Source organism: Phoenix dactylifera, chromosome 6 (genome assembly GCF_051530095.1).
Source record: "Phoenix dactylifera cultivar Ajwa chromosome 6, Ajwa_hap1_PhDact_Kaust_v1.1, whole genome shotgun sequence".
In the NCBI taxonomy this organism is placed as follows: Eukaryota; Viridiplantae; Streptophyta; class Magnoliopsida; order Arecales; family Arecaceae; genus Phoenix; species Phoenix dactylifera.
In genome coordinates this window covers 35,616,642-35,641,965 of record NC_143195.1, presented here as the reverse complement: position 1 = coordinate 35,641,965, position 25,324 = coordinate 35,616,642, and the positions used below count along the sequence as shown (strand labels likewise).

General features: G+C 38.3%; 3 protein-coding genes across 3 annotated transcripts; 2 read left to right on the top strand and 1 right to left on the bottom strand.

Annotated features, from left to right (window-relative positions):
• Positions 1–287: 287 nt before the first annotated feature.
• LOC103704713 (RNA-binding (RRM/RBD/RNP motifs) family protein) lies at positions 288–8,436 on the bottom strand. Its single transcript, XM_088723907.2, has 6 exons — positions 7,662–8,436; positions 7,511–7,569; positions 3,311–3,380; positions 3,058–3,180; positions 1,190–1,318; positions 288–1,033 (listed from the first exon to the last, which is right to left on the bottom strand). Exons 1-6 carry the CDS (start codon positions 8,286–8,288, stop codon positions 587–589), a joined length of 1,455 nt encoding a protein of 484 aa, XP_088580033.2. The 5' UTR covers positions 8,289–8,436; the 3' UTR covers positions 288–586.
• An 884-nt stretch (positions 8,437–9,320) lies between these two features.
• LOC103704712 (uncharacterized) lies at positions 9,321–19,995 on the top strand. Its single transcript, XM_008788121.6, has 11 exons — positions 9,321–9,788; positions 10,838–10,893; positions 12,709–12,833; positions 12,934–13,028; positions 15,410–15,615; positions 17,359–17,547; positions 17,628–17,837; positions 19,117–19,270; positions 19,391–19,454; positions 19,560–19,640; positions 19,726–19,995. Exons 1-11 carry the CDS (start codon positions 9,678–9,680, stop codon positions 19,800–19,802), a joined length of 1,368 nt encoding a protein of 455 aa, XP_008786343.2. The 5' UTR covers positions 9,321–9,677; the 3' UTR covers positions 19,803–19,995.
• A 1,591-nt stretch (positions 19,996–21,586) lies between these two features.
• LOC103704711 (cinnamoyl-CoA reductase-like SNL6) lies at positions 21,587–25,142 on the top strand. Its single transcript, XM_008788119.6, has 5 exons — positions 21,587–22,591; positions 22,720–22,880; positions 23,801–23,989; positions 24,410–24,744; positions 24,846–25,142. Exons 1-5 carry the CDS (start codon positions 22,459–22,461, stop codon positions 24,937–24,939), a joined length of 912 nt encoding a protein of 303 aa, XP_008786341.4. The 5' UTR covers positions 21,587–22,458; the 3' UTR covers positions 24,940–25,142.
• The last annotated feature ends 182 nt before the right edge of the window (positions 25,143–25,324 follow it).

Sequence of the window (25,324 nt, the reverse complement as noted above, 5' to 3'; positions counted from 1 at the left end):
TCGGATATCAAAAATCTCAGTGGGTAAACCTGTGGAAAGAAATTCTTCTACTATCAAGGCCATTTGGAAGTTTATGAAGCTTCTATCTCAAAGTGTAAACTGACACGGGATCAGGATTAATTCAATAATGGCTTATAAAATAATAAGAATACTATTAAACAACCAACCTGCATCCGTTAACAGGCACATCCCAATAACTATGAAATTGTCCGGTAGAACAGCTTCCAGTTGCCAGCTTTAGAAGGTTTGAAACAAGATCCTCATTCATAACTCCATGAGATGCTATAGATATAATAAGGAGATTCATCCTTTTACCCTTTTTTTTTAAAATGGGCGTGATTTCATGGTAACATCAACAGAAATACTACAGAGGTTAAAAACATCCTTCCACTTAACATTAGAAGTGGGAACAGTTCGATAGAAACTTGGGGAACATTTTTACTGCTAGATTCATGCTTTGCTTAAATATCAGAACTGGGGAATATTTTTACCGCTCGTCAAGTTATCAGCAGCTGGCTTAAACAATGGATCTGACAATGCGGCACTAAAAGCTGCATGTTACAATACAGCGATCTAAAAACCTGCCTCAATATCTTCTTGCCTTCTTATTTTGATGAGTATTTTCTGGAGTTCCACTCTCCTGCTTGCGTTTCTTCAAGAGTTGCTTTGCCTTCCTGGCAGCAACAGCAGGCCTCTTAACTTTATGATTCTGATCTGCCCATCCTGCCCTCTTAGTTTCCTGATTCCCATGGCTAGAAGTATGTAGGGATGGTCTGGATTTCTTCACAACACCAGATTTGCTCGATCGTAGGCCTTGGTAGGAGAGAGAAGCTGCCTTGACCTTGGGTTTGCCATCCTTTGTCAAAAAATTTTCATCGTCGGAAACTGACAACTTCTTTTGTGGGAAATCCATCTTTGTCCCTGGGTCCTTCCTCTTTGATGGTGTAGCATCTGATGACTTGGCATGGCTGACCCGCAGAACACGATCCCTAATCATCAAGTCTCTTTTCTTAACAATGGAGTTGGCAGCATCCTGCAAAGATGTATTATATTTTTTTTAAAGCCGTGCCATGCTGAAGGTCCAAAGTAATAAATTAACAATGAATAAATAGAAAATGTAATCACATGGATAAATAAGGAAAACTAATATTTATTTTTCTCTGGGACAAAAGGGTATAAACAATCATACCCTTGTCTTAAACAGGACGTAAGCAATACCCTTTCCCATGCTCGTATGAGGATCTCTGACAACCCGTACAGCTTCAACAGTGGCTTCAGATGGGCTAACCCCACAAAATAATTGGTAAAGTTCTTCATCCTGAAGTAACAGTGAACACAAAAAAGTCAATGATTGATAACCATACCATTAATATAAAGGTTTTTTGCATGAATACCCTTATAAATATCGAATTTTGCATAAATACTCTTCCAAAATTAATATTTGCATGTATACCCTCGTAAAATGCTGTTATTGTACAAATGCCCCTAATATAACGGTTGTTCTAATGGTGTTAAGAAAAATCATATGTATATTAATTAAAAATAAAATAAAATTTTGAAATTACGCTATTGTCCCTGTCTTTTTTCCCTGCTATCGGGATCGCGATCGAGTAGGATCGGGATCGCAAGCGGGCTCACGATCGCGATCTCCTTCCTCCCTATTTCCGTAATCCAACAATATTTGACGGTAAAAAGAAATTCCTTCTGGCTTCTAAATCTTTCCTCTCCAAAATCCAGTCATGGGCTCGACCCATCTTCCAAATCTCTCCTATCTATTCATCATAAAAAATGTATTTCAACATCATCTTGCCCTCTCTTCCCTCTTGTTGATGTATGCTATTTTTCTCCTATTAATCTGAACCAAAAAAAAATCATTACTAGTGTTAGAAGAACAATAATGATTGTCGTAGCTGATTTTATTCCATTCTTATTTTTCTAAATGAACTTATATTAAAGTTCTGTTTTTTGGTTTCTACCGCATAACCATATACTTTATTTGATGGTAAGAAAGACGAAGTATCACCCGTTTTTGAATGTTGAAACATCGTATGGCTATGTACTATTCCTTTTTTTCTTTTATTTTGTTAGGATAGTTTTGGTTGATAAGCACTCTCTCTTACAATTTATATCGTGCATATTTATTTATTCAATGTACAAGTTTTTAAATGGAGCAACAACTATTCAAATTGAGGGTGAAATTTGGAGGATATTTTAAGAAGGTTAAGAATTCTACAAGAATGAAGTACTACTTTGAGAGACAAAAGAGCTGGTTAGTTGATGTTGATTGTTATTGCTACAAGGACCTATATGATGATAAAGTGCATATCTTCAATTTGAAGCTTGAGAAGACTATAAAGATTTGGTCTGTGATTAGACATTTGACATCTAAGTCTTACAAGATATTAGACACAGATCAGAAATTGATGAGTTTGTTTGAGGAGTACAAGGATTTGAAAGAGTGCTTCTTATTTGTCAGAAAAGAGGCCAATATTATACAACTTTCTCAATCAACAATAGGCAGCTAAGATCAAATTGAAACATGTAGAAGTATTGCAACTGCAATAGAAGAGATTCAAGTGGATGAAGTAAGAGAGAACCAAAGGCACAACAAAAGTGAGCATCTAGCTACAATAGGCTATCACATTAATTAATAAATCTAAATTCTTTTCATCTGCTAAGATTCTTTTTTGCATATATACCCTTCTAAATATGCAAAATAGCATGAATATCTTTGTGAAGTTGCTATTTGCTTACATACCTTTATAAATGTTTCTATTTGCACATCTACCCAATAAGGGTATTTTAGTCATTTTAATTTGAAACCGCTAACTTTTTAACGGCATTAGATGGCATGGATACATATGCAAAAACAAGAATAAAAAAAAGAGTAGAATAGCAAAACAAGTGTTTTATGAGTGTATATATGCAAATATCAAATTTGGAAGGGTATTCATGCAAAATTCGATATTTAGGAGGGTATTCATGCAAAAAAACCCTTAATATAATCCATACGAATCAGAAGTTGTACTCTGAAAATTGCTAAAAAAGAACAATCACCTTCACATCAAAAGGCAGGTTACCCACAAAAACAGTCTTCTTTCTGTCATAAAGTGGGCCTTCACCTCTCAGTTTCTTACGAGGTGGGCATGCCATATCAACACGGATGTGGTTTCCTCCAAACTGTAAAGAAGTTCAAATATCTTTATCAGGGAATTCACAAGGTCAATCAATTATACTTCATAGACCATGAGAAATAAGGTGCAAAGCTATGCACATTGTCTAATTCTTTATGCACCAAGAAGCAACACACCTGTGCCATATTGTGAGACAGAGCAGCATGTGCTGATTGCTCGTCTTTGAAAACAATGTAAGCATGAACACTGCAAATCATAGGGGAGAAACGAGATGCACAACAACATTAGTTAGACAGGTATTAAAAGCAGAGAAACATTTTCAAAGTCTTTTTAGATATTAATCTGCAAATTGTAGTTTGCGAAATGTAAGAAAGGCAACATTTGCAAAATAAATTAATCAATCATTCCGTCTCCCAAAAGGGACATAAACACTAAGAACCTGGTGAATGAATGTTTCAGTTTCAGAGGTAAAAGAATTGAGAAATAGTTGACACAATCAGATTCTAGAATAAGATTCAGGACCTGACTTTAAAAAGTCATTGGAGTTCCTATATTTTCCTCATTGTTTCTTGTTTACAGCTTCCAGAAGTTGGTAGAGGTAATAAATATCAACTTTTAATTTTAAGGTAAAAAAGTGTTTGCATTCCAGGGGCAATGAACTGACATGTGCATGATCCAAATTAATATGTACATGATACATGTTGGATTGAGGCGTAAGTCTAATAAAGTTCTTGCTATGTTGAAACATAATCTGGCGGATTACTTACATTAGGTACATTTATCAGTTATATATAAATGGAAAACAGGGAGAGGAATTTACTACAGATGTTAGCTAACTAGTACTAGGAGACTAGGTTAAAGTGCCGGCTGCCTCATATATTGCTGCATGTAAAGTGAGCACTGCAAAGAGAGGATGATCGTGTAACTGCTGAGACTGATGTCTCTCTAAAGGATTTTTAAACTGGAATTCTAGTAGTCAAGAAAAAGCCTTGATTATTGTTATATTTCATAGCAGCCACTGAGACAAGTCATTTTTTCATGTCCTCGCTAAACATGGCAAGTTCTACATAAAGTAGCTTCAAATTATGAAATTTGCTAAAGAAACCCATTGTTTTTTTAACTTACAACCCTCTAATTTCCTATTTGTACTCTTTTCATGCAAGCTTAATCAAATTTTAACTACAAATAAAACTCAATGGCTTCCATGATAACAATCATTCCATAACCAGCTAAACTTTAAATTCATCAGTTTGAGGAAATTTAAACTCGGAGGGTTACAAAAAGATTAAAATAAAATAAACTAAAATCTGACTTTCATCACCAGTATATGAAGAGACTATAAAGCAAGACTTGTCAATTGAAGAGTAAATGATGGAAGAATGCTACAAGATAAATAAGAGCTCACGACAACTCAAAACAACAAAGTTAGGATTAGCTATGCTTTGATCCTCTCATCCATGAGGAACTACTGTTGATATATAAAAGCCGACAAAGCAAGATCTACCAATTGAAGAGTAGATGATGGAATTACCAAATAATGAGGATTAAAAAGAGCAATTATAATTTATAAGATCTGGAAATGGTTCGATAGCTACAATCATAGCCGAGAATAGGTCTATCTGATCCTCTTTTTCACAAGTATCCTTTTTCCTACAACATTCGATGCCAGATCAAGTTTGAAACCAACTCTGACTGTTTGATCACACAAGGACATGATTGGCCTCCTCCATTAATCACGGAAATCAATGGTGGTGATGCAAAGCAAATCACCAATAAGAAGTTCGTCCAGAGAAGATCAGTGCAACATATGCAAATTGGTTCCAGACATGACAAACTTAGGTTTTAGTTTTGATTTGTACAAGAAGCCTTTACTTAAAAAAGTTTTCGATGCATTTAAGCATGATCCACAGGTTATCATTGATTTATTAAACTACCAGATACATTACATTCTTAAGTGTTTTTGATGACTTTGTATAAATCTACATAAAGAAAATATTCTTTTATCTATCATGTTTTCTTTCCCAAAAACAGTGGTTTATCAATGATTTTCCCCTTAAACACTACGGATTTCGTGAAATTTGTCCATTTGATCATTGACTCAATCAACGTATCTCTCTTTCTCAATGTTTTCCTTAATAATCTGATTCAAATTGGAAAGCAGTTCATAGTTAGATGAGCCTGTAGATTTAAAAACTTTTTCTTATGTCCCAATCTTGAATTTGATTACACTCATTGGCTTTCATGAGCTGTAACTTGACATCCATGTATTCTGTTCAGCTACATCAAATATGTTTTCGGGATGCCCTAATTTGCCGCATCTTTTGGATGTGATGGATGCACCATAGGTGGGGTTTGGTATGGGGTGAAATCAACAATGATGAGGTTTGAAGTGACAAGATCGCCGCTTTTAGTTGTACCCCATTGATCTTACGTGGAAGCGATCCCAAATCACTCCTACTCCTAAAATCACCGCCCAAGCTAGTGATGTCAAACCCATCAGTAAGGACTGGTTTCCAAGATCACCTCAAGGCAGTGATGTTGGGTTGAAATTTGGGGACAAAAATGCCCCTCAATCTAGTAGAAAAAAGTTGTTTCTAAAAATGCCAGTCCCTGAAAAAAGTTCTAGTTGGGAAGGATTAATAATCCCATAAAAAAATTCTTCTAGTTGGGAAGGTTTGATAATCTCCTAGAATCACTTTAACAGGTTTTGATTAATTTTTGGTCCCATTTAATTGGTGTAAAATGACAGATTTTGACAATTTGTTTTATTTTCATGTGTGTTTTCCTATGATTTATTTGAGAATTATGTTTAATAGTTGCAAATTGTATGAAATATATCAGGGGTAGTTTTGATATTATATGACCAGTAATATCCAAACAGATTAATCGTGGATATCCAGAAATCTTTAATCACTGAAGTATAGCATACCAAACACGGTGATATTAGATCATCAAGGATTACATTATCTTGAGATAAGGATCACCGATAATTTAAGATCACCGTAGAGATCCCATTTGGGTCACAACATGCCATGTAAAAGGCTAGCCTCAACCAAAATCATCGTGCTTAATAGGTTAGTTTTGCCTTAGTTGACTCAATGAAGCAGATAAATTCAAGGTCCTTTAGGAACAACTAATTACGTCTATATATGCAATCCTTAAGTATAAGATCCACCAATGAAAGTTTTCTCCTAGATTTCAATGGCTTATTAATCTTCTTCTTCCTTAGCCCTTTCTTTTAACCCTGAGGCTTGAGGATTCACTTTTGCAGCATTTTATCATTCCCCATGTAGAATTTTTCAAGCTGAAAATTGAATTAATTCTAAATTTCAGCACGTATTTATAAATGTGATTTAAAATTCATATCCAATAGCTACTTGTGGATCCGGCCTCCTAGATCAGATTCATATCAGCTAAAGTAGATCCAATTAGTATGTTGGATGTTTATCATTATTTTGATCAATAAAGGCAAGTGGTGAATAACATGGAGGAATATGACATATAATAACCAATATCACGCATGCAGAAAAAATGTGGTTAATGCAGTACAAAAGAAGCCCTCAAAGAGAGTAGTACAAATACATATGTATCACTTCAATTCTCAAAAGCAAAGAAAACTGATAAAAAAGGGGACAAGAATGCTTTGACAGGGACCCAGTAGAAATGCTATGGAAGTGGAATTAAGACCATACTCGATATGCATGCCTAGGATATACCTTAGATTTGACCATATTAATTTGCTATATGCCAATGGAAATATGGAAGAATAAAAGATGTCGTAAAGAACAGCACTCAAGATGTCACTAAGTGTTTTGTGCTGGTCAAAAAGGATCTCAGTTCAAGTACAAATAAGAGATCCAGATGGACATGCGTGCGTGCAATAAAATTGTGCGGGAAGCAGTTAGAAATGCCTATGATTGAGAGAGCTCCAAAATTGCAAGATCAAATACTAAAGTAACCAACAACTGATTGAGATAACATGAAGTGGCACAAGGATTCAATCATGCAAAAAAGACCCTACTAGTGGGAGAGGTTTGAATGTGGGTGGAAGGACCAGAACGAGAAAATGGGTGTTGTGAGAGAAGAATCAGAAAAGGCATGCTCTGATACAGATGTGATACTTGACACCTCTGAGGAGGAGCAAAGAAAGATTCACAAAAGCAAAACCCGATCGATGCTATAAGAATTGGTTTGGACGATCATACAGGGAACTAACAATGGGATCCATAATGCAACATGTTCATCCATACGAGATTTACTTAATTCTTTCTTCAATCTCTTTTCCTTAATCTATGAAAAAAACAAGATATTTCACCATAAAACAAATTAGAAAAAAGAAAACAAATTGGAAAAAAGGAAAAGGAAAAAGAACTAACCTATCAACAGTGTCATTGATTTTCCCCTTAATAACGGCTGCCTTTCTCGGAACCTTACTCTGATCAACAAAATCAACAAGAAAAAGAACGAGAACAAAAAATAAGCATCCTATACTCCATTCTGTACAAAAGAAACAATTCCAGGACTCACATCAACGATAGGCACCGATCTTATCCTGACCGACTCGACCTCCCCAAGCCTCTCGAATTCCTTCAATAATGTCTTCCTCTTCGTCTTCACCGGCAAGTTTCCAACGAATACCGTCCTCATGAGCTTGCTCTCATCATCAAAGGACTCATTCGAGATCACCATCTCCGACGAGACATCGTCTGCTTTCCTCTTCTCCCCGACGGCAACCACCCAGCCCTTCTCTCCCTCCTCCTCCGACATCTTCTCGACCACGCCATACGTCCTCTTCTCGTACTCCTCCTCTATCTCGTCCCTCTTCCTCTTCTTCCTCTTCTTCTTCGCGCTACCCTCCTCGCCATCGTCCTCGAGCTTCTTCCGTTTCTTGGAGATCGAGACGGAGGCCGAGCTAGGGTTTGGAGCTTCGCCCCTCTCCCTCTTTCTCTTCCTCACATCTCCGGCGTCGGCGCCGCCATTGCTAGGGTTTTCGTCTTCGCCGGTGGCCGAATCCCACCCTAACCCTAGCTGCTGGGGCGGCAGGGCGGCGGGGGATGCGGGCTTCGCTTTGCGGCGGAAGGGGTTGTCGGCGGCGAAGAGGGATTTGACGGCGTCGGAGAATTTCTGGCTCGAATCCTTGGATTTTTTCCCCATCTTTTGGTCTTCGATTCGTGGAGAGGGAGATCGGCGGGAGGAAGAAAAAAGAAGGGCTATCTTTTGTTCCCCTCGAGGGGTGGAGGCGGCGCTTCTTGAAAGAAGCAACCTCAAAGGGTGCTCCTTCGGGTATTGGCATTGGGTCTTTGGCCCACTACAGCGTCGCCAACATTGGCAATCTAGCCCGGCCCAGGTCTGGATGAGTTGGCCGAGCCGAGATTGATCAGATCAGTTTATAAATATTTATGAAGCTAAATGAATTTAAATTAATTTTTAAAAATAAGTATATAATTATTATACTTATGTGTGACTTCGGGCACGTTTGATTGGCTTGACATGGATTGTTGAAATAGTTTACAAAGACAAATATTGGCTTGAAGTGGGAACAGCTCAGGGGGAGCTGACTAACCGAGGCTATTTCAGCAAATTGAGCTCTAACATGCTTTACGATGAACCAAATAAGCTTTTTAAGTTGAAAAAAAAATGCTTTAAGTTGTAATCCTCTTGCAAAAATAATTTAAAAAAATAAAAAAAACTTGCATGCTAGTTGTACCATATGACATTAGCAGAACTGTCCTGTCATGAGCTATGGTGAACCACTACATGCTTTACCTTCGAGCCATTAGTTTTGCAAGGTTGCCTGAAAAGGTGCCTTTTATGCGAGACGAGTTCTGGAGGCCCGATGTATCATTTTGAAAAAGAACTCAGTAGAAATGATTGAGTGAATTCTACAGAAGAGGTTGAAGGTGTTCGACTATTCACTTCTGGAGAATATTTAGCGGCTGCTGCAAGAGTGTGGCATCTTCTAAATTGTGTATGTATGTCGAAAGACGAACAAAACTGCTAACAGGATCGTTTTCTTTGCTGGGCATCACTCTAGAGAAATTTTATAAATTCTCCACCTCTGTGAAGTATTTTGTTACTTGACATAGTATGCAGTGTTCTTGGGAGACTAGTGTGAGTTGCCGATATATATATATATATATATATATATATATATATATATATATATATAAAACTATATGCTTTAAAGAATTTTATTGTATAACCTTGGTATGCTCGCCTACTGTGACAGCATAATTTTCACTTTGTGATAGACTTAGACCATGCTTTACCAAATCGCCGCAAATGCAAAAAAAAAAAATTCCTCGTTGTTGCTCGATTCTGCCTGCTACATTTGGGTTCTGTTCCATACATCATGATCAGACGGTGGAGAAAATGCTCTTCACCTGATCTCTATCCAGCGGCAATGTCCCCGTTTTAATCCCCTCATTTTACGACCACCCCCACTCCCCCGGCGGCCTCCTGCTCCTGTTCTTCTCTCTTGCTCCGTCGTCTTCATCTGCATAGCCGGTGGGCGGCTGGTTCGATTCGGATCCTTCGGAAACAATGAGGAACGCGCTCTTCAAACATCTCTCCCGCGCCGCCGATCTCGCCTCCTCGAAATCGCGACCCGCGACCAAGCCCTCGTTTCTCTCCTCTCCCTCTCTCTCCCGAAGCGTGAGTGCTTCCTTTTCCTCTCTTCTATTCTTCTTCTACCTATCTATTCGAGTTTGCTTTTAGATTTGATTTGGTTCTTCTCGAAGCATCCTTAGATCTTTCTCACATTATTCTTGTCTTGGTAGATAAAATTGATTGATCTAGGGTATGTTCTGGGTTTAGATGCCTTCGTTTTTTTTTTTTTTGTGTGTGCTTTCTTTCGATTCTTGATTTCGGATTCAGACATTGTTTTAGGGCCATATTATTTGATAGAGGGACCTAGACTTGACATCTGGTCCGCTTTTAGTAATCAAGATTTCATCTTTTGCTTCGAATTATTAATTCTTTTTGCTCCGAGCATGGTCTTGAAAGCAACAAGATTTGAATGGGGGCGGGGATTCTGGACTGAATCATTGATTCCTCCTTTGGAAGAGTATTGGTACCGAAAACCATGACCATTTTTTCCTTCTTCTTACCCTTTAGATTTCCTTCATCTTAAGTAGAATTATTGATGTCCGCAATAGCAGTTGATCAAAATTATCTGCGTTCAGTTCTTAGATTTTACTAGAACTATCTTGTAAAGCGTTATACTTGGAAAAGCTCTGCAGTTTGATGGTTTTATGCTCCAAAGAGAGTGTCTACTTTGCTAATTTTGCATATGCAAGTACATAAAATAAAACTCAGCGGTTCCCCACTCTCAAGAAATGAAATGCTGAGAGATCTATGCCGGAAAATCTACGTTTTGATTAAGGCATAACATGACTTTGACTCATCAAGATATGATCAACATAATCATCATTCATCAACAATGATGAAAAAATAAGTTTCACTTTTAGTCGTTGTTGCATGGTTATCTTTCAGCTCGCGGTTTGTTTTTTCTCCTTCTGATATCAAGTATTTGGTATATGCAGTATATTTTTGTTAATAATGTGCATCAAAGAAAATATGCATCTAGTTTCAATGTACGTGGAATTATGGATGGCATTTATTTAATCTGTTGACACTATGGTCTCATCTGATGGTCTTTTTTTTTTTGAACTTTTTCATTTATTTTTTGATGGGTTATGCAGTATGCAGTTGCAGCATCCATAGCTGAGGAGAAAGCAGAAACTGTAGTCTTTCCTAGGTAACTTCTATTGAAGTAAATTTTCTCCTTGTTGGATCAATCTCTTCTGAATGCATGTAATGGATGTTATAGTAATGAGGTGCTTTTGATCTTATGAAAAATACTTGACAATGCTAGTCTTTCAGTTGAATGCTAGCATTGTGTTCTGTGACTGCCCTTGCCTTCAACATTATTAGGTCATGATTTTCTTGAAAATCTGAACTAGTTCTTTATTTGCGCAATCTTATTGACCTCCATGAGTGATGCTTATAGATAAGACTGAACAACCATTCTTCTTTGGACCCTATACTCGTGCAATGTAATGCACAGAAAACTAATACATCCGGATGTGGATGGGTAAAGTCCGATTTTCTGATCTTGATTTAAGGTTTCTAAATTCTGCCATGTATTATCTTATTATGGGGCTTTAATGTATTCTTCATTTCACTATGGTTTTTTCCTTAAAGGATGCTTATTTCACAATCCCTATTATAAGCAATTGAAGATTGCAAAAGTTTGTTGCTTAAAGTGAAGATGCATATGAAGGATATAGGACTAAAAAGGTTGCAAACTCTTTGTTTTATCCTGCAACTCATTGTGCATTTGAATAACTTGGTTGGTAATATGAAGCTAAGATCCGAGAGACTAAAACTCATGCATAGGATTCAAGACAAAGAGGTTAAACTATGCTTGTATTTACATTGTTTAAAATACCCCTTCCCCCAACCCACCAAGCACACATCCGTGTATATTCTTTTGCATGTGAAATGAAATAATTGCAATTTTTATAAGAAAACATGCAAAAGAAATATGCCTGTGTTGAATGACCAAAACATCCCTCTGTTTTGAATTATAATCGAATTTAGCCAGGTAGTTATAAGAAATGTTGATCATTCATTGCTTTGCATAAACCATTCTGTAAAACATATTGTGCACAATGATTATAGTCAAGCATGATTTATCTTGATCAATTCCTACAACAAGTAATTGAAATATTCAAGTTATGGGCTTCAGATGTAACTAGATTGAAGGCATAACATAATTAGAAATGCCTTTTAATTGCGTAACCCACCACATAAACAAATGGATGCTTGCTACTCATATATTTAAGTGCTAGTTGGCACATCAATGGCATGTTAGTGACTCTATGCTAGTACATGGCGTGTTGCTGTGTCAGTGCGTGTTAAGTCTGTAGAGAACCCGCACTACTCAGCACCTCACAATAAGTATCATGTCAGTGCCAGGTCAGGATGCTACCAGCATGCCAATACAATCCCATAAGCCTCACGTACCTAGGTGTTCAAGTTTGTAAGATGTGCTTAGACACCTATACAGAAGCCTAAGATTACACTAATTGGGATCCGCCAGCCCAAGGATTGCCTGTTGCGGCACTTAACCATAGTTAGGCTGGTAAGAAGAGAAGAGGAACTAGCAATGATACCACAATGAATAGTCAATGGAGCATGTCATACTAACAAGTTGTCTTTACACATGAAAAGGCAGTGGTTGATTAGTTGATAAATGTAACCAACTGTCAAGTGACGATGCATCTTGCAACTCAGGAATGCAACATAGATGCAAGTGTTAGACGTGCATGGATAGTTGATATGGGTGCAAAGTTTTTATTTTTGCTCTCAACCAGGTCTTTTTGGAACTTGTTGATGACTGATTTAATTATACATAGATGATTACTATCTATTTTGTTACATAGTGAGAGAGTAAGTCTTGGCCTCTCCTTATCTTCATTTATGTGTTACATAATTTCGTTCTTTATGTAAGGCATGGTGTTTCTCCAAAAGTAACTTGGAAACTATCTACTTGCTGTTTATGCCACAGGGAAGGCCCGGGATTTTCTTATGGATTAAACTGGGCCCTTGCTGGAAGAGGTGTGATTGTAAAGGATAAAGCTTTTTACAACATGAAGTCGTCTGAGCTTCAAAAGAGTGGCGCAACCACAATTGGTAGTACAAAATTCTCATCGATTCATTTTTCTTGTGCTTATTCAATTTCTGATGTTTGAAATGATTCATAATCACATGGATGCCATCTGGATTTACATAGAGCCTTTGTCTGGCCTTCCACTTCATGTGAGAGGAAATACTGTTGGTGGAGCTTCTGACATTTCAAAGGCTCAGTTTGGCAAACTTTTGAAACAGGTATATTGTTACTCAAAGGTCCTTCAGTGCTCCATATCACATTGCTGTTGGTGTTCATTGCAGAAACCATTCATTTTTTAACATGATTCCTTTTCCATCAGAGTTTATATTATAACAAACGACATAATCTTTTCATTGTTACAAATGAGTGCAAACTGAAATAGTCTTGTTTGAACTTTTAGCTGTTTGGATTACATGTCCCACAGCAGAGATGATTATTGATATAACAGCTAGAATATATTGATGTGGATGAGACTAGGAAATCCAGAGCATCCTGTGATATCTTGTAGAATTTTAACCAAGAAAAGGAGAAATTAGGGCTTCTAAGGCTGAAGGGTGAGATAGGTGTTCATTGAGAATTTTGAATTCTTTGTCGGAGAATTAGATGATATATAATGTTGGATTCAGATTCAGGGAGGGAGGGAAGAAGAAGAGGAAGAAATCTTTGGTTTCTGCATTTAGATAGAGAAAAAAGAGAGAATATGGTGAGGAAAAAAAACTATCCACCAAGAAGAAACTCTATTATTTATTTACTCAAAGACTTGATTAATTTTGCTGCACCCTTTTCTTATAGCTTCTACTTCTGCAGCAATGGTCTTTCCTTACAAGCCAAAACACTAGAATAATAAATAAAGAGAAAATATGCCAAGGTTTGCAATAATCTTCTTGTAACTACTTGCTGCTGCAGATAATAATTAAAGAGAAACTGCCAAATCAAGAGTGTATGAAAGGAAATATTCAGTTGAAATCGAATGGGCCTTGTCCCCTTTTAGGCATTCCTTGAGTTGAAATCTCTTTATTTGGAGCAGGTAAAATATCGATGATAAACCTGCGGAACAGCAATTTCTGAAAAGGCCAAATTATGGCTGTTGAGTTAAACATAAGAGCTCGATAGATCTTCATTATTTGTACATGACCACTCAATCTCATCAGGTTTTCCATCACTTCATTCCATCGCTGTTCACCTTATTTTTGTTTCCCTACAAATTAGCAAAATACTACACAGAGATTGATGTTGGAGACAACATTTGCACATAATTTCTGCAATTCCTTTCTTTTATTTTCACTTTTGCTGAAAGCAATTAAGCTTTGCTGCCAAAAGCTCTCAAGGTTTTGTGTACAATTCAAAAAAGGATTTCATGATACATATTTGTTCAGTTTAGTTCAATTTTCTTCTTGGATTTGTTTTGAAAACAAAATTAGAAAACAAAAGCAAAATAAAATGGGCCCTATAAATTTGATTCCAGTATGTGAAATTTCTTATATTGTTTACAAATTTATTGATAAAGATCATTAGATGACATACTTAACCGAATAGCAAAACTTTGAATGATCTAGTTTTTTTTTATATTCTAAGATATTTATTCCTCAAAACAAAAGTGAATTGGCATACAGGTTCCATAATTAACTTTTCTTTATCATTTTTGCATAAAAAATGTAACAAATAAATAAGTTACAATTGACATCACTTTCATTTTTTTATTTTCAAAAATAGAAAAATAAAAATTTTGTTTCTTCTTTATTTCTATTTTTTAAAATATAAATATATTAGGTATAATAAATTATTTTTTAAAACATACATCATGATGGTAGCTGAGACGGTGGTAGTGGTGGCTAGTAGTAGTGGCATAATGGTGGTAGAGATGGTAATACTTATGGTGGGGGCATTGACAATATGATGGTGGCGGCGATGATGGTGATAGTGCTATGGTAGAGATGGTGGCAAAGGTTGTAGTGGTGGCAGTTGTGTGGTAGAGTTGGTGGGGGTGGTGGCAGTAGCGATTGTGGTAGTGGCAGTGGCGATGCTGGTGGTGGAGACAATGGCAATGGCAGCGACAATGATGGTAGCTGTGATGGGGACGACAATGACGGCAATTGCAACTATGATGGTATTGGTGAACATGAGTTTCTTGTTTTTAAAAATAGTGAAAGAAAAATTTCTTACTTTCATTTTCTAGAAATAATGAAAATGACTTTTGAAAAATAAAAAATAAAAATTATAGAACCAAATATGTTTTTTGCATCGATTTCTATGATTCTCTTTTAAAAATAAAGAATAAGAAATAAAAGGATGTCACCCTAAATAAATCTATTTTTATTAGAATATTCTCTGGATATTGAAGCCATGCCATGTATTTTTTTAATATTAATTATTATATCTTAGCCCTGAAGAGAGCAAATAATCTTCTGATTTGTCGTTTAAGCTAACAATGTGATTCAGTTCAGTCCTACTTTGATATTATTATGAGTTTCAAATTTCAGAAAGTAGGATTGAATGCTAAGAGCAGAGAGTTTAATGCCAAGTAACAAATTAGTAAATCTGCATACAGCCTTTTACTCATGAATGGTTGCTGTTTGGTGCAATTTTCCTCCTTTTCTAGGTTACTTCTCACCTTTCATCTGTCTCAAACATCTTTGTTCAAGATGGAGCTGTTGGTTCATCTTCAAAATGGGATGCAAAGGTCCGTGTCATTAGTGATAATCCCTCCGCTGTGATATCACTCTCCAATATCCTTTGGAAAACACCCAGCCGGGCAGTTTCCCATGACTCTTGCCCACTGACTGTTTATATCGCTAGCTCCATCAGGTAACTGGCAGTTCTATATTGGTATATCTTGATGGATTCTAATTTCCAACTTACCCAGAATAGATGGTTCTATTTGGCATTTATAGTTCATATAAGAACACTGACACTAAAGCGAAATCTGATACCGAAGACAGATACATGAATGATATTTTGCAATTTTGGGAGGTTATATCTGCCTCCTTCCCTAGATGCTACTAACTTTTAATTTTATTAATCATATTAAAATGTGATAAGATCCCACCTTTCAGGTCTTTGAAAGAGTTGGTGAAACAAATTAAACATGCACATATGGCAATTTATGCTAGATTAAATATTTGATAAGTATCAGCCAGTTCAACTATAGTTGTTATCAAGCGGGTTACATATGAATATCATAAGCAATCTCCTGTTATCCACTAATATTTGTGTAAGCCCTAAATCACATCTAACTTCCTGAATATTCAATGTTACTAACTTTAAACATCAGTCAGTTCAAATTAATATCACTAACCTTAATTTATGCTGAAACACTGGGCATATGAGCTCTAAATCACATCAAACATGCCATCCTTTAAAATCTCCTATGTGATCCACTTCTGTGCCACATCATAGACTTCAGCCTTGAACATGTACCGAAGAAAATTGGTCATGGTGATGTCTTTTCCAATTAAGTGCCCCACTATAGCATACAGCCTCAAAGCAATATCTGGAAGAGAGAGCATGACTGGTATCAACCTATCTTATTCCTGCAGAATAGTGCTTGAACAGCCACAGCCGCACCTGTACCTGGCTCCTGTTGCTGCCACTCATTGTATATTAGTTATTTTAAGTAGCTACTAGTATTCTGTCAAAATGATTCAATTGAACAATAAATGTGCCATTCGTTCTCATATCCTTATTCTTGAATACCTGCGTATGCTTTTCGTTAAAAATGCAATTAAAAATTATTAATTTCTTTTGCTTTAAGATTTTTAATATTTTTGGATATAGATACATCCTTGGCACTTTTCACCCTAATATGTCAAGTGACTTCTCCGCTCTGCTCCTGCACCTAAATATGCTCTCTCACCCCTTCATGTTTTATTTCACTAAGTTCATGGCTTCTCTTATCATTTGCTGGATTCTCCTGTGTAAGTGATTTGGATGCTCAATTGAGCTAGAAATCAGATTTATTAGTTCCACCGAAATCATTTGGATTCTTTATGGTAAAATTTAAAGTCTGAGCTGTCTAAGCTGACATCACAGTTATGCCATATGTCCCACTTCTCTCTTTACAAAACCTAGATGTTAATGTGAATGTTCAAATGAATCTGACATGCTTCTTCATGTTGAGGCCTTCGTAGTATAGGAAATGCAGAAAATATTCTCAATGTCCTATTCCTTTTGCCTGCAATCATTGCTCTATCAGCTTAAATAGCATATCTAGTATGTACAACTGGAACCTCTTGAGGCTAAATAAAAAAGGAGACCAAACAACTGATCCTTTTACTAGTTAATAATTTCCATGTCAGGAGAATTAATGATTCACTGTGTGAGCCAGAAACAACATGCATTGAAGTAGTATAGACTTATGCTCAAGAAAAGGATAGTAGAATCACCATATCTTTGATTGTTAATATAGTTATTGCGCCTATCATGCAAATGATCCATGACAAGGAGGAGAACAACACAATGTAAAAAAGTTCAATTGGTTGCTGGTAGACTGTGGTGGACTGCTTGGCCATGGAACTAATATAACCTTTTGATTTCTGTTAAATTATGCAGTCCAAGAGCTAGGGAGGTTCTTGGTCTTGGGTCACAAGCCTCTAGTGGATTTGTAGCTGCTGATGTAGAGCGTTCATCCCTCATTTTATGTGGTAAAGCTTTTGCTGATGCCAATGCTGCTAAAGATGCTCTAGCTGCTTTGGCTGCTCCTGTAATATCTGCAAGGGGAGGCCTTCCTGTTTCTGCTAGGTAGTAACTGCTCGTATTTTCCTTGAGGTTGATGATTCATATGTAGCTGGTAACTCAGTTTCAGAATGTCTGTTTGTTAGGTTGCTTGTGTCTGGTGATTCTGTGATTCTGTTGTTTGCTCCAGAAGATACTATCAAGAGCTGTTCAGATCTTCAGAAGGCTTTGGTATCCAATGATGCTGGTGTAGTTCTGTCTTCTCATGGTGTTGCACCCTTCTTTCGAGGCAGAGATTCGGCAGCATCAAATCTGCTAAAAAAACCAGCTTCTGTAATTTTTGCATCTGCTGATAGGTAGAGTGCAGAACTTATGCTTAACTTGTTTAATGGACGTCATTTCTGTGGTATATAATCCATCTTCTCAGGCTTATGATACAATTTCTCAACCTCCACCTGGAACCTCTACCTGGACTTAAATTTATCTTGAGGCAATAATAGGAACCTTTTGCACTGTAAGTTAGTATATGCACATACTTAAATTTGAGAAAAAATGCAGGAACATTTGACAATAGTTAAACACATCAAGTTTTATTTTTTTTGGCACCATGAATATTGCTTTTTGAAGACCTATTGTCCTACATCAGTTCTCTACAAGTGTGGCTGGCCAAGTGAAAAAGTGTCTTAACTCATCCAATGACACCTGATTAAATTTTGCTGAAAATCATCTGTTATTATTTAGTGACATCATTTGTCAGATATAATTATATATTTAAAAAGTCCCAACAAAGCAAATGAGATATCTTATGAGGGGCTGCCTGGTGGGCAGGCAGTCTGAGGGGAGGGTGTGCAGTTGCTCTTTGGACTCGAGATGATCATTGCTCATGAGTTTTCATATATCTCTGGTGCTACTACGTGCATGGGGAGGGAGCTCTAGCTGGAGATTGGCCAATCTGGAGCTTTGGCTTATGACTTACCAAACATACTATTTAGCCTTGTTGGATTTGGCTTTGGGTGTATCACTACCATGCTTGAGCTTGAACTGAAATATCACTTGGATATATTGGACTGACAATTCGGTCCTGGTTGGTTCTGTCTATGGGTCACTTTTCGGATCAGTAATCAACAAGATTTTGGAAACTAGGGAGGTTGTTTTTTTATTATTTACTCGTATTACTAGCATAGTAGAATGAGCATACTGTAACCATAACTGCTACGAACCAGCCTTTTCCCAACTATTTGGGATTGGCTTCATAGATCTTTATTTGCGAAGCATTCCTATATTGGGCCATCTACATATTCTAAGTTTCTGCATGTTCTTCGTCACAACCTCTATCTACACTATAGGTCTTCCCCTTCTTTTCTTGCAATCTTCATCACAAACTAAAGTATCTCTTCATACTGGAACCTCCTCAGTTCTTCATTGTACATATCCATACAATTTCAATCAATTTATAGTAGAAGCGAGCATGCGTTTGATTATGTTGCGGCAGTATTTTGCTAGTATGACTGGCATAGTAGAAGCATTTATACTCTTGATCATGCAAGTTGCATTACTCTCTGCTGTTCATTCTTCTACATTGCTCTGTTGGCGAACTTAGAACTATAAACTAATTGCTGTGTCTGTAAGTTGCAGTACCGGTGTTCTTCCTTCAGTATCAAAGCTCTCTCCAGGTCAAGCTGCCTATCACTTTTTGGCAGGTTACCAGGATGGAAAATTTGTACCTGCTTACAACAAGGGCCCCTCACCTATTCATCCACTTGAACTCTCGAAGGCACTGCTTTCACAGGTCTGGACAGGGACCTATTTGTTATTTTCACAGATGCGTTTACCTGCTAATCTTTGGTCACATGTGACACTTAACCTCGTGAAATAACTCACCTTTGCTGTTTTATCTTTCTGTGCACAGTTAAAACAAAGTGAGATCCCATCTTTCCTAGTCAACGTAAATGATGGTGGAAAGCGCATAACAGGTAAGCTGGAGTTAATTTTTTCTCTTGGATTTCAACTCAGTTTGACTTTTATGGAATTAATGACATGAGTACAATCTCCAATCATCCATTTTTTGTGGATTTTAGGCAAGGAGCTTGTTAAACTGGTGGAGTCAACCTTATCTGGTAACTTGCCAGAAAGCAAACTAGAAGCTGCTGATCCTAAAGGTAATTGTCCTCATGCTACTTTTCTCTTCCTTCTACTTAATTTGATTATTTCTTGCAAAACTATATGAAGGTTATATTTCTGCAGTTGGAGATCTCAAAGGGAAGTACAAGAGCTTTATTTCAGGTAAATTTCAGGAGTTACCTGAAGAATTCTCCTTCTGAGATTTCCTTGAAGGTATAATCCTTCAGCAGTTCTACCAGATGCACGTTTTAGTTGAAATTATCAGAATAATGTGTTATCTGCATGCTTTCTTTAACCTGATCTCCAGTAAACCAGATTTCAATTTATCACTTCTGTTATCCAAACAGTTTATATACACATAAATGATGAATAGCGTAATGGTTTTTCTCTCTCTGTGATTGTTTTGCATCATTTGGGACGGGTAAGATGTTCTTTGTTCAATTGTTTACAGAGTGTCTTCCGAATTATGTAGCCCATGCCATCTTGGTTCTTCAAAAGGAAGACATGGATCATCAGTGGGTAATTACATCTGAATAGATTGAATATTATACAAAATGTCCGGAATGTGTACGCACGGTGACTTCTCATTCAAATATATTGTTTAGTCAATTGTCTAGTAGGGTATGGCTTTGTGGCCTTCGAAGGTTAGGAAATATGACATACTCTTGGGTAAGTCTAGAATCACATTAAAGTCAGTCATTCATTCTTTTTCTGTTGAAAATTTGATATTTAAGAGCAATAGAATATTTGATATGAGTGGTATTTCAAAGAGCTTTTGGAATCTTGAACTTGGTATTATTGTATTCTAAGGGACGTGTGATCAAGTTCTCCAGCAATCTTTGTTACAAAACTCAAAAGTACTTATTCTTGTCTAAAGTCGACGTCGATCGGCATTGAAACCCTGCGGGGAAACCCTATTTTGTTCCTCGCCAGATGTAAGCCGCTTCCAATGTGTGCCCGAACTGTCATAATTGAAATGGTAGAAATTTTTCGGACATTAGCAATATAAGAATACGCGCTAAAACATGACTAGCCAATTGACCTTCAGGCATCAGCAATGTAGAATTACACCGTAGAACATTAGTAGCCAAATGAGACCTTCAGGAACTTCCTCAATGAGCTGACCCAAAAACTCTCTTGCTGGAGCTACACTGCGTAGAAGGTTGGTTAGTAGAGTCGTAATGGGATCTGATATATTATTTCACAGAATTGCTAGTTCAAGTGATTGGCTGCCCACCTAGAATCCTTGCCAAAGGATTGATATCCCAATATTAAATTTCACATTACCGCCCTAACCGGGACTTCTCAGATTCATGTAGGTTTGATGCAGGGAAAAGTGCCAGACATGAAAAGAATTTCATAGGCTGACTGCGAAGGTGAGATAAGGTCGATGAACTTCTAGATATTTGAAGGAATATAATTCTCATGCGCATGCTTATGTTGTTTGTTTTGTTAGCTTTTTTTTGGGGGGAAGAAAATTGGGCAAAGCCCAATCAAATCATTAAAGTTTTCTTAGTTCTTTAGGTAAGACAATATAGATACGTCGAATATAGTCCGGATTTCATGGTGATTATGACCGATAGCTGTGAGATCTTTAGCACTATTGTTTCGAAGCTGAGTTGACGGCGGCATAACCCAGTCTAATGCAGACTAGTGCAGTAAGGAATTTGACTATGGTCATTAGATGGGTTTAGCAGAGATTGTTGGCAGTATGGGCTAGTACTAATTTTTTTTGATTCTGAGACATTCAAATCATGGTCTGTACTAAAATGGCTTTTTAGACTAAGCATATTTATAGATAGATTAATGAGGCTATAAATTTGGTTCTCTGGCCAACCATTCTAGAGCTAATTTTAGGATTGAAAAGCGTGAGTTTTCTAATAAAAATGTACTATATTTTAATTATATATTTATATATACATGTATATGTATATATGTAACCGTATCAGTATTGTATCCATCGTCTGATTGAGTAAAAAAAAAAAACAAAATTTCCGTCAACCTCATTGCAGCTTTGACCAATAACACGGGTCCGGTCTGAACAAGACAACTGGCTCCAGCTCTGAAGGTACCAGTCTGACGCATTGCGCACGTTCATCGTACAGCCATTCCGGCATTGCATTTAATAACCATTGGTTTTCTTTCCTTTTTGCGCGAGGAGGAAGGAGACAAGGCGCGGCAGCAACAAAACACTGCACCATTATTACCATCAGTCGGCAATTGCACTTGCCTCATGCCACAGGCTACTTACAGCACCAAAATAGTGCGCATCCACCCCCCACTCCAAATTACAGAAATACCACCATTCCAACGACGGACTCGACCGGCAATCTATCTCGAATGGAATATAAAATATATAGGAGCACTAAATTCGCTATGTGGTTCTTGGACCAGGCAAAAGACCCCCAGTCCACCACCCGTGTTCCTCCACCAAACAAGATAGAATTAAACTCCGAGTGAAACCCGCGTGTCCGTTTCCACCAGTCCCGTCTCTTTCGTGGTCCAGCCCAAACAAGTAATGCTCTTACGGGCTTCGCTTCCCCTCCCTCTCTCTCTCTTGTAGTGATGGTGGGGGTAGCGGCCGGGTAGCCGGCACGCACGCTCTCCTACCAAACCCTTCATTGATTTGTTCGCGTCTCTACCTCCCAAGTCCCAATACAGCTGACAACCACCTCCCTCTAACCGTCTCCTCACACGCCCTTCTAAAGCTTTCTCCCCCTTTTATAAATCCCAACTCCCCCTTCTCCAATCCTTACCTCCTCCTCTACAATCCCTCTCTCTCTCTTGCTCTCTCCCTCAAGCTCGATCTAGAAGTTCGGGAAAAGAAGGAAAAGGAAGTGGAAAACTCTTTCTAGGATGGCGCCAGTTTCCTTCCACCATAGCTCGAAGACCGTCTGCGTGATGGATGCGTCGGGCCGGCTCGGCGTGTCGCTAGTCCACAAGCTCCTACAAAGAGGATACATCGTCCATGCAGCTACTTATAATCATGGTTCTAATTCTCTCTCTCATATTTCTTCTTCTTTCACCTTTTTTATTTTTTATTTTTTTGAGCAATCTTAATTTCTTCTTTCGCTTTTTTGAACTTAGTTCCTAATATGGTGAATTGATCGACGGTAGGTGGCGAATTGCATGGCTTGAAGGGGTTGTTGTCGTGCGATAACGAGCGGCTTAAGGTGTTCCGAACGGACCTCTTCGACTACCAAAGCCTCGTCGACGCCATGAAAGGATGCGCCGGCCTTTTCTACGCGTTTGAGCCTCCCCAAGATCAAAACTATGATGTGAGTGCTTCATTAGCTCCTTCGATCTATCTTCGTTCCACGCTAGTTAACTGCTGCTGCTGCTGCTGCTTCATTAAATTTTTGAGGAGCGATATAAAGTCCACGCACCAAGGGAGTTGTCAGTTGAGCCTCTAGGTGGCACAGCTGTTTTAATTTAATTTTTGAGGAAGACATCTTCACTGTTTCACATGGCCACCATCACCATGGGAGGAAGGGAGGTATTAATTAATAGCTGGTTACCCTTTTCCATGCCCAAATGTCTCATGCTGATTTGTTCTAGTTTTTGTCCGCACGGTGAACCGGCTGACCCTGTTCGAGTGAACCAATTGGATGGCTTTAAAAGGAGTGCAGAAACTTGGGTAGGATCGCTCGGATGGTGATCAAATGAAATACGGGCATGTTTTCAATGAGTTGTACGCACCTTGACCTTGCTCTTTCGGTCAAGCCGCCCACCTCTGCGCACGACAACCGTGTAGCTTTTACGAGCCTTATGCTATGCAATACAGAGGTCTGGGCTCTATAATTTCTCGATAATGGTAAATATGGTTGCTTTGTAGTTAGCGCGAGAGCAATCAATGTTTCACTGGGAAACGGATGTGGGAATATTGGTTAAGGAAGGAGAATTCATGAAGGCTGAAGGGACCACCTGATCGCTTAGAAGTATTTGCCATTGTTTTTGCTATGGTTTCTTCATCTTGTTTTCCCAGCGTACCGCTGCCCATGTCAGCCAATCACTATTTAGTAGTGCCAATTAAATGACCAAGTTGGCCTGTACGAAGGTGGTTTCATTTAGGAGGCTCTAGGTTTGAACATGATAGCCCATCAAGATCGATATTTTACTTAGCTAAGATTTGTTTTGTAAGAAAAAAAAATAAAAGAATTACCATCTATATATAATTGGCTTAAACTATAAAATGCAGGAATTCATGGTGGAGGTGGAAGTGAGATCTGCACATAATGTGTTGGAAGCATGCGCTCGAACGGAGACCATGGAAAGGGTGGTTTTCACATCATCAGTGGCTGCAGTTGTGTGGAAAGAAAATCACAAATTAGGCATGGATTTTGATGAGAGGGATTGGAGTGAGCCCAATTTCTGTCGAAAATTCAAGGTATTGTATTCATCAACCAATCTTCTACTGGAGTAATTATTTCCTACACTGCATGCTTCCGATCACAATCGCTCGTTTTTATGGATCCCATTCATCGAGTAGAAACGAGCCGTTGTTGTAGTTGGTGGAACAAACATAGTAGTGCATCATGAAAGTCATGAATGATTTTAATAAAGACTTGGACCTATTAGGTGGTTTGGATGCACAGGGTAAGGTTTAAATAGCAGCCTTGAGTAGTTCAAGTGATATATGTAGGTGAACCACAAATAGGTGCTCCAAAGTACGCAGTCGTAAAATTGATCATGGGCCGAATTTTATGAGCCCGGCCCAAATTTGAGGCTCGAGGGCCGGCCCATGATCGGCTCTACTTGGCGGCTGTTGGTTTGCCTGAAATGATCGGCGTTTGACTTTTGACGGCAGCTGTGGCACGCGCTGGCGAAGACGCAAGCGGAGAAGACGGCGTGGGCGCTGGCGATGGACCGAGGCGTGGAGATGGCGTCGGTGAACGCCGGGTTGGTGGTGGGGCCGGACACTTCGCTGGCCAGCCCTTACCTCAAGGGCGCACCGGAGATGTACGAGGACGGCGTCCTCGTCACCGTCGACCTCAACTTCCTCGCCGACGCCCACCTCGCCGTCTTCGAGACCCCCTCCGCCTACGGTCGTTACCTCTGCTTCAACCGCGCCGTCTGCCGCCCCGAAGACGCCGTCAAGCTCGCCCAGATGCTCTCCCACGCCTCCCCTTGCCCTCACCCAAGGTTTTATTTTTGGTTTTGTTTTGTTTTTTCCCCTCCCTCGCCATCTTCGTTAAATTGTAAAAGTTTTGGGTATTTTACTAACGGTTATTATTTGCTTATAGTGATGAGTTGAGGGTGATCCAGCAGCGGATCCAGAACAAGAAGCTGAACAAGGTGATGGTGGAATTCGCCGCTGGGACACACCTGGAGGGTTAGCAAAAAATGGGCATTTTGAAGATGAGCGATATTAGTTTATTATTATTATTGATGATTAAAGAAAAGAAGATATCGAAGAGAGAGAAGAGGGTACGATGTTGTAAGAGATTGGATTTGATTCCATAAGCTGAGCGTCGTAAAGGGCCAACAAGATTGCGGCCTGTATTTACTGGCTTGTGAAAAAGCAGCAAAGCTTGCGACAACTGGTTTCTCTCTTGGTGTTGGTGTCTCCATCCTAATTTTTATAGCATAATTCTATTTTTTGGTACAAAATGAATTAAAGAGAACCAAATGAATTAGAGGTGCATTTGGTTGGCCACTGAAATCAAAATCAAAATAAATTAAAATAAAGTAAGAAATAATTCTATTCTTTTAATTAAAATTA

Coding starts and splice junctions, on each gene's coding strand:
- LOC103704713 (XM_088723907.2), bottom strand. CDS start 8,288: ATGGGGAAAAAATCCAAGGATTCGAGCCAGAAATTCTCCGACGCCGTC. Junction 7,570..7,661: donor GATCGGTGCCTATCGTTGAT/GTGAGTCCTGGA, acceptor TTTGTTGATCAG/AGTAAGGTTCCGAGAAAGGC. Junction 1,034..1,189: donor ACGTCCTGTTTAAGACAAGG/GTATGATTGTTT, acceptor ACATCTTTGCAG/GATGCTGCCAACTCCATTGT.
- LOC103704712 (XM_008788121.6), top strand. CDS start 9,678: ATGAGGAACGCGCTCTTCAAACATCTCTCCCGCGCCGCCGATCTCGCC. Junction 15,616..17,358: donor TATATCGCTAGCTCCATCAG/GTAACTGGCAGT, acceptor TAAATTATGCAG/TCCAAGAGCTAGGGAGGTTC. Junction 17,548..17,627: donor GGCCTTCCTGTTTCTGCTAG/GTAGTAACTGCT, acceptor TCTGTTTGTTAG/GTTGCTTGTGTCTGGTGATT.
- LOC103704711 (XM_008788119.6), top strand. CDS start 22,459: ATGGCGCCAGTTTCCTTCCACCATAGCTCGAAGACCGTCTGCGTGATG. Junction 22,592..22,719: donor TGCAGCTACTTATAATCATG/GTTCTAATTCTC, acceptor GATCGACGGTAG/GTGGCGAATTGCATGGCTTG. Junction 23,990..24,409: donor ATTTCTGTCGAAAATTCAAG/GTATTGTATTCA, acceptor TTTTGACGGCAG/CTGTGGCACGCGCTGGCGAA.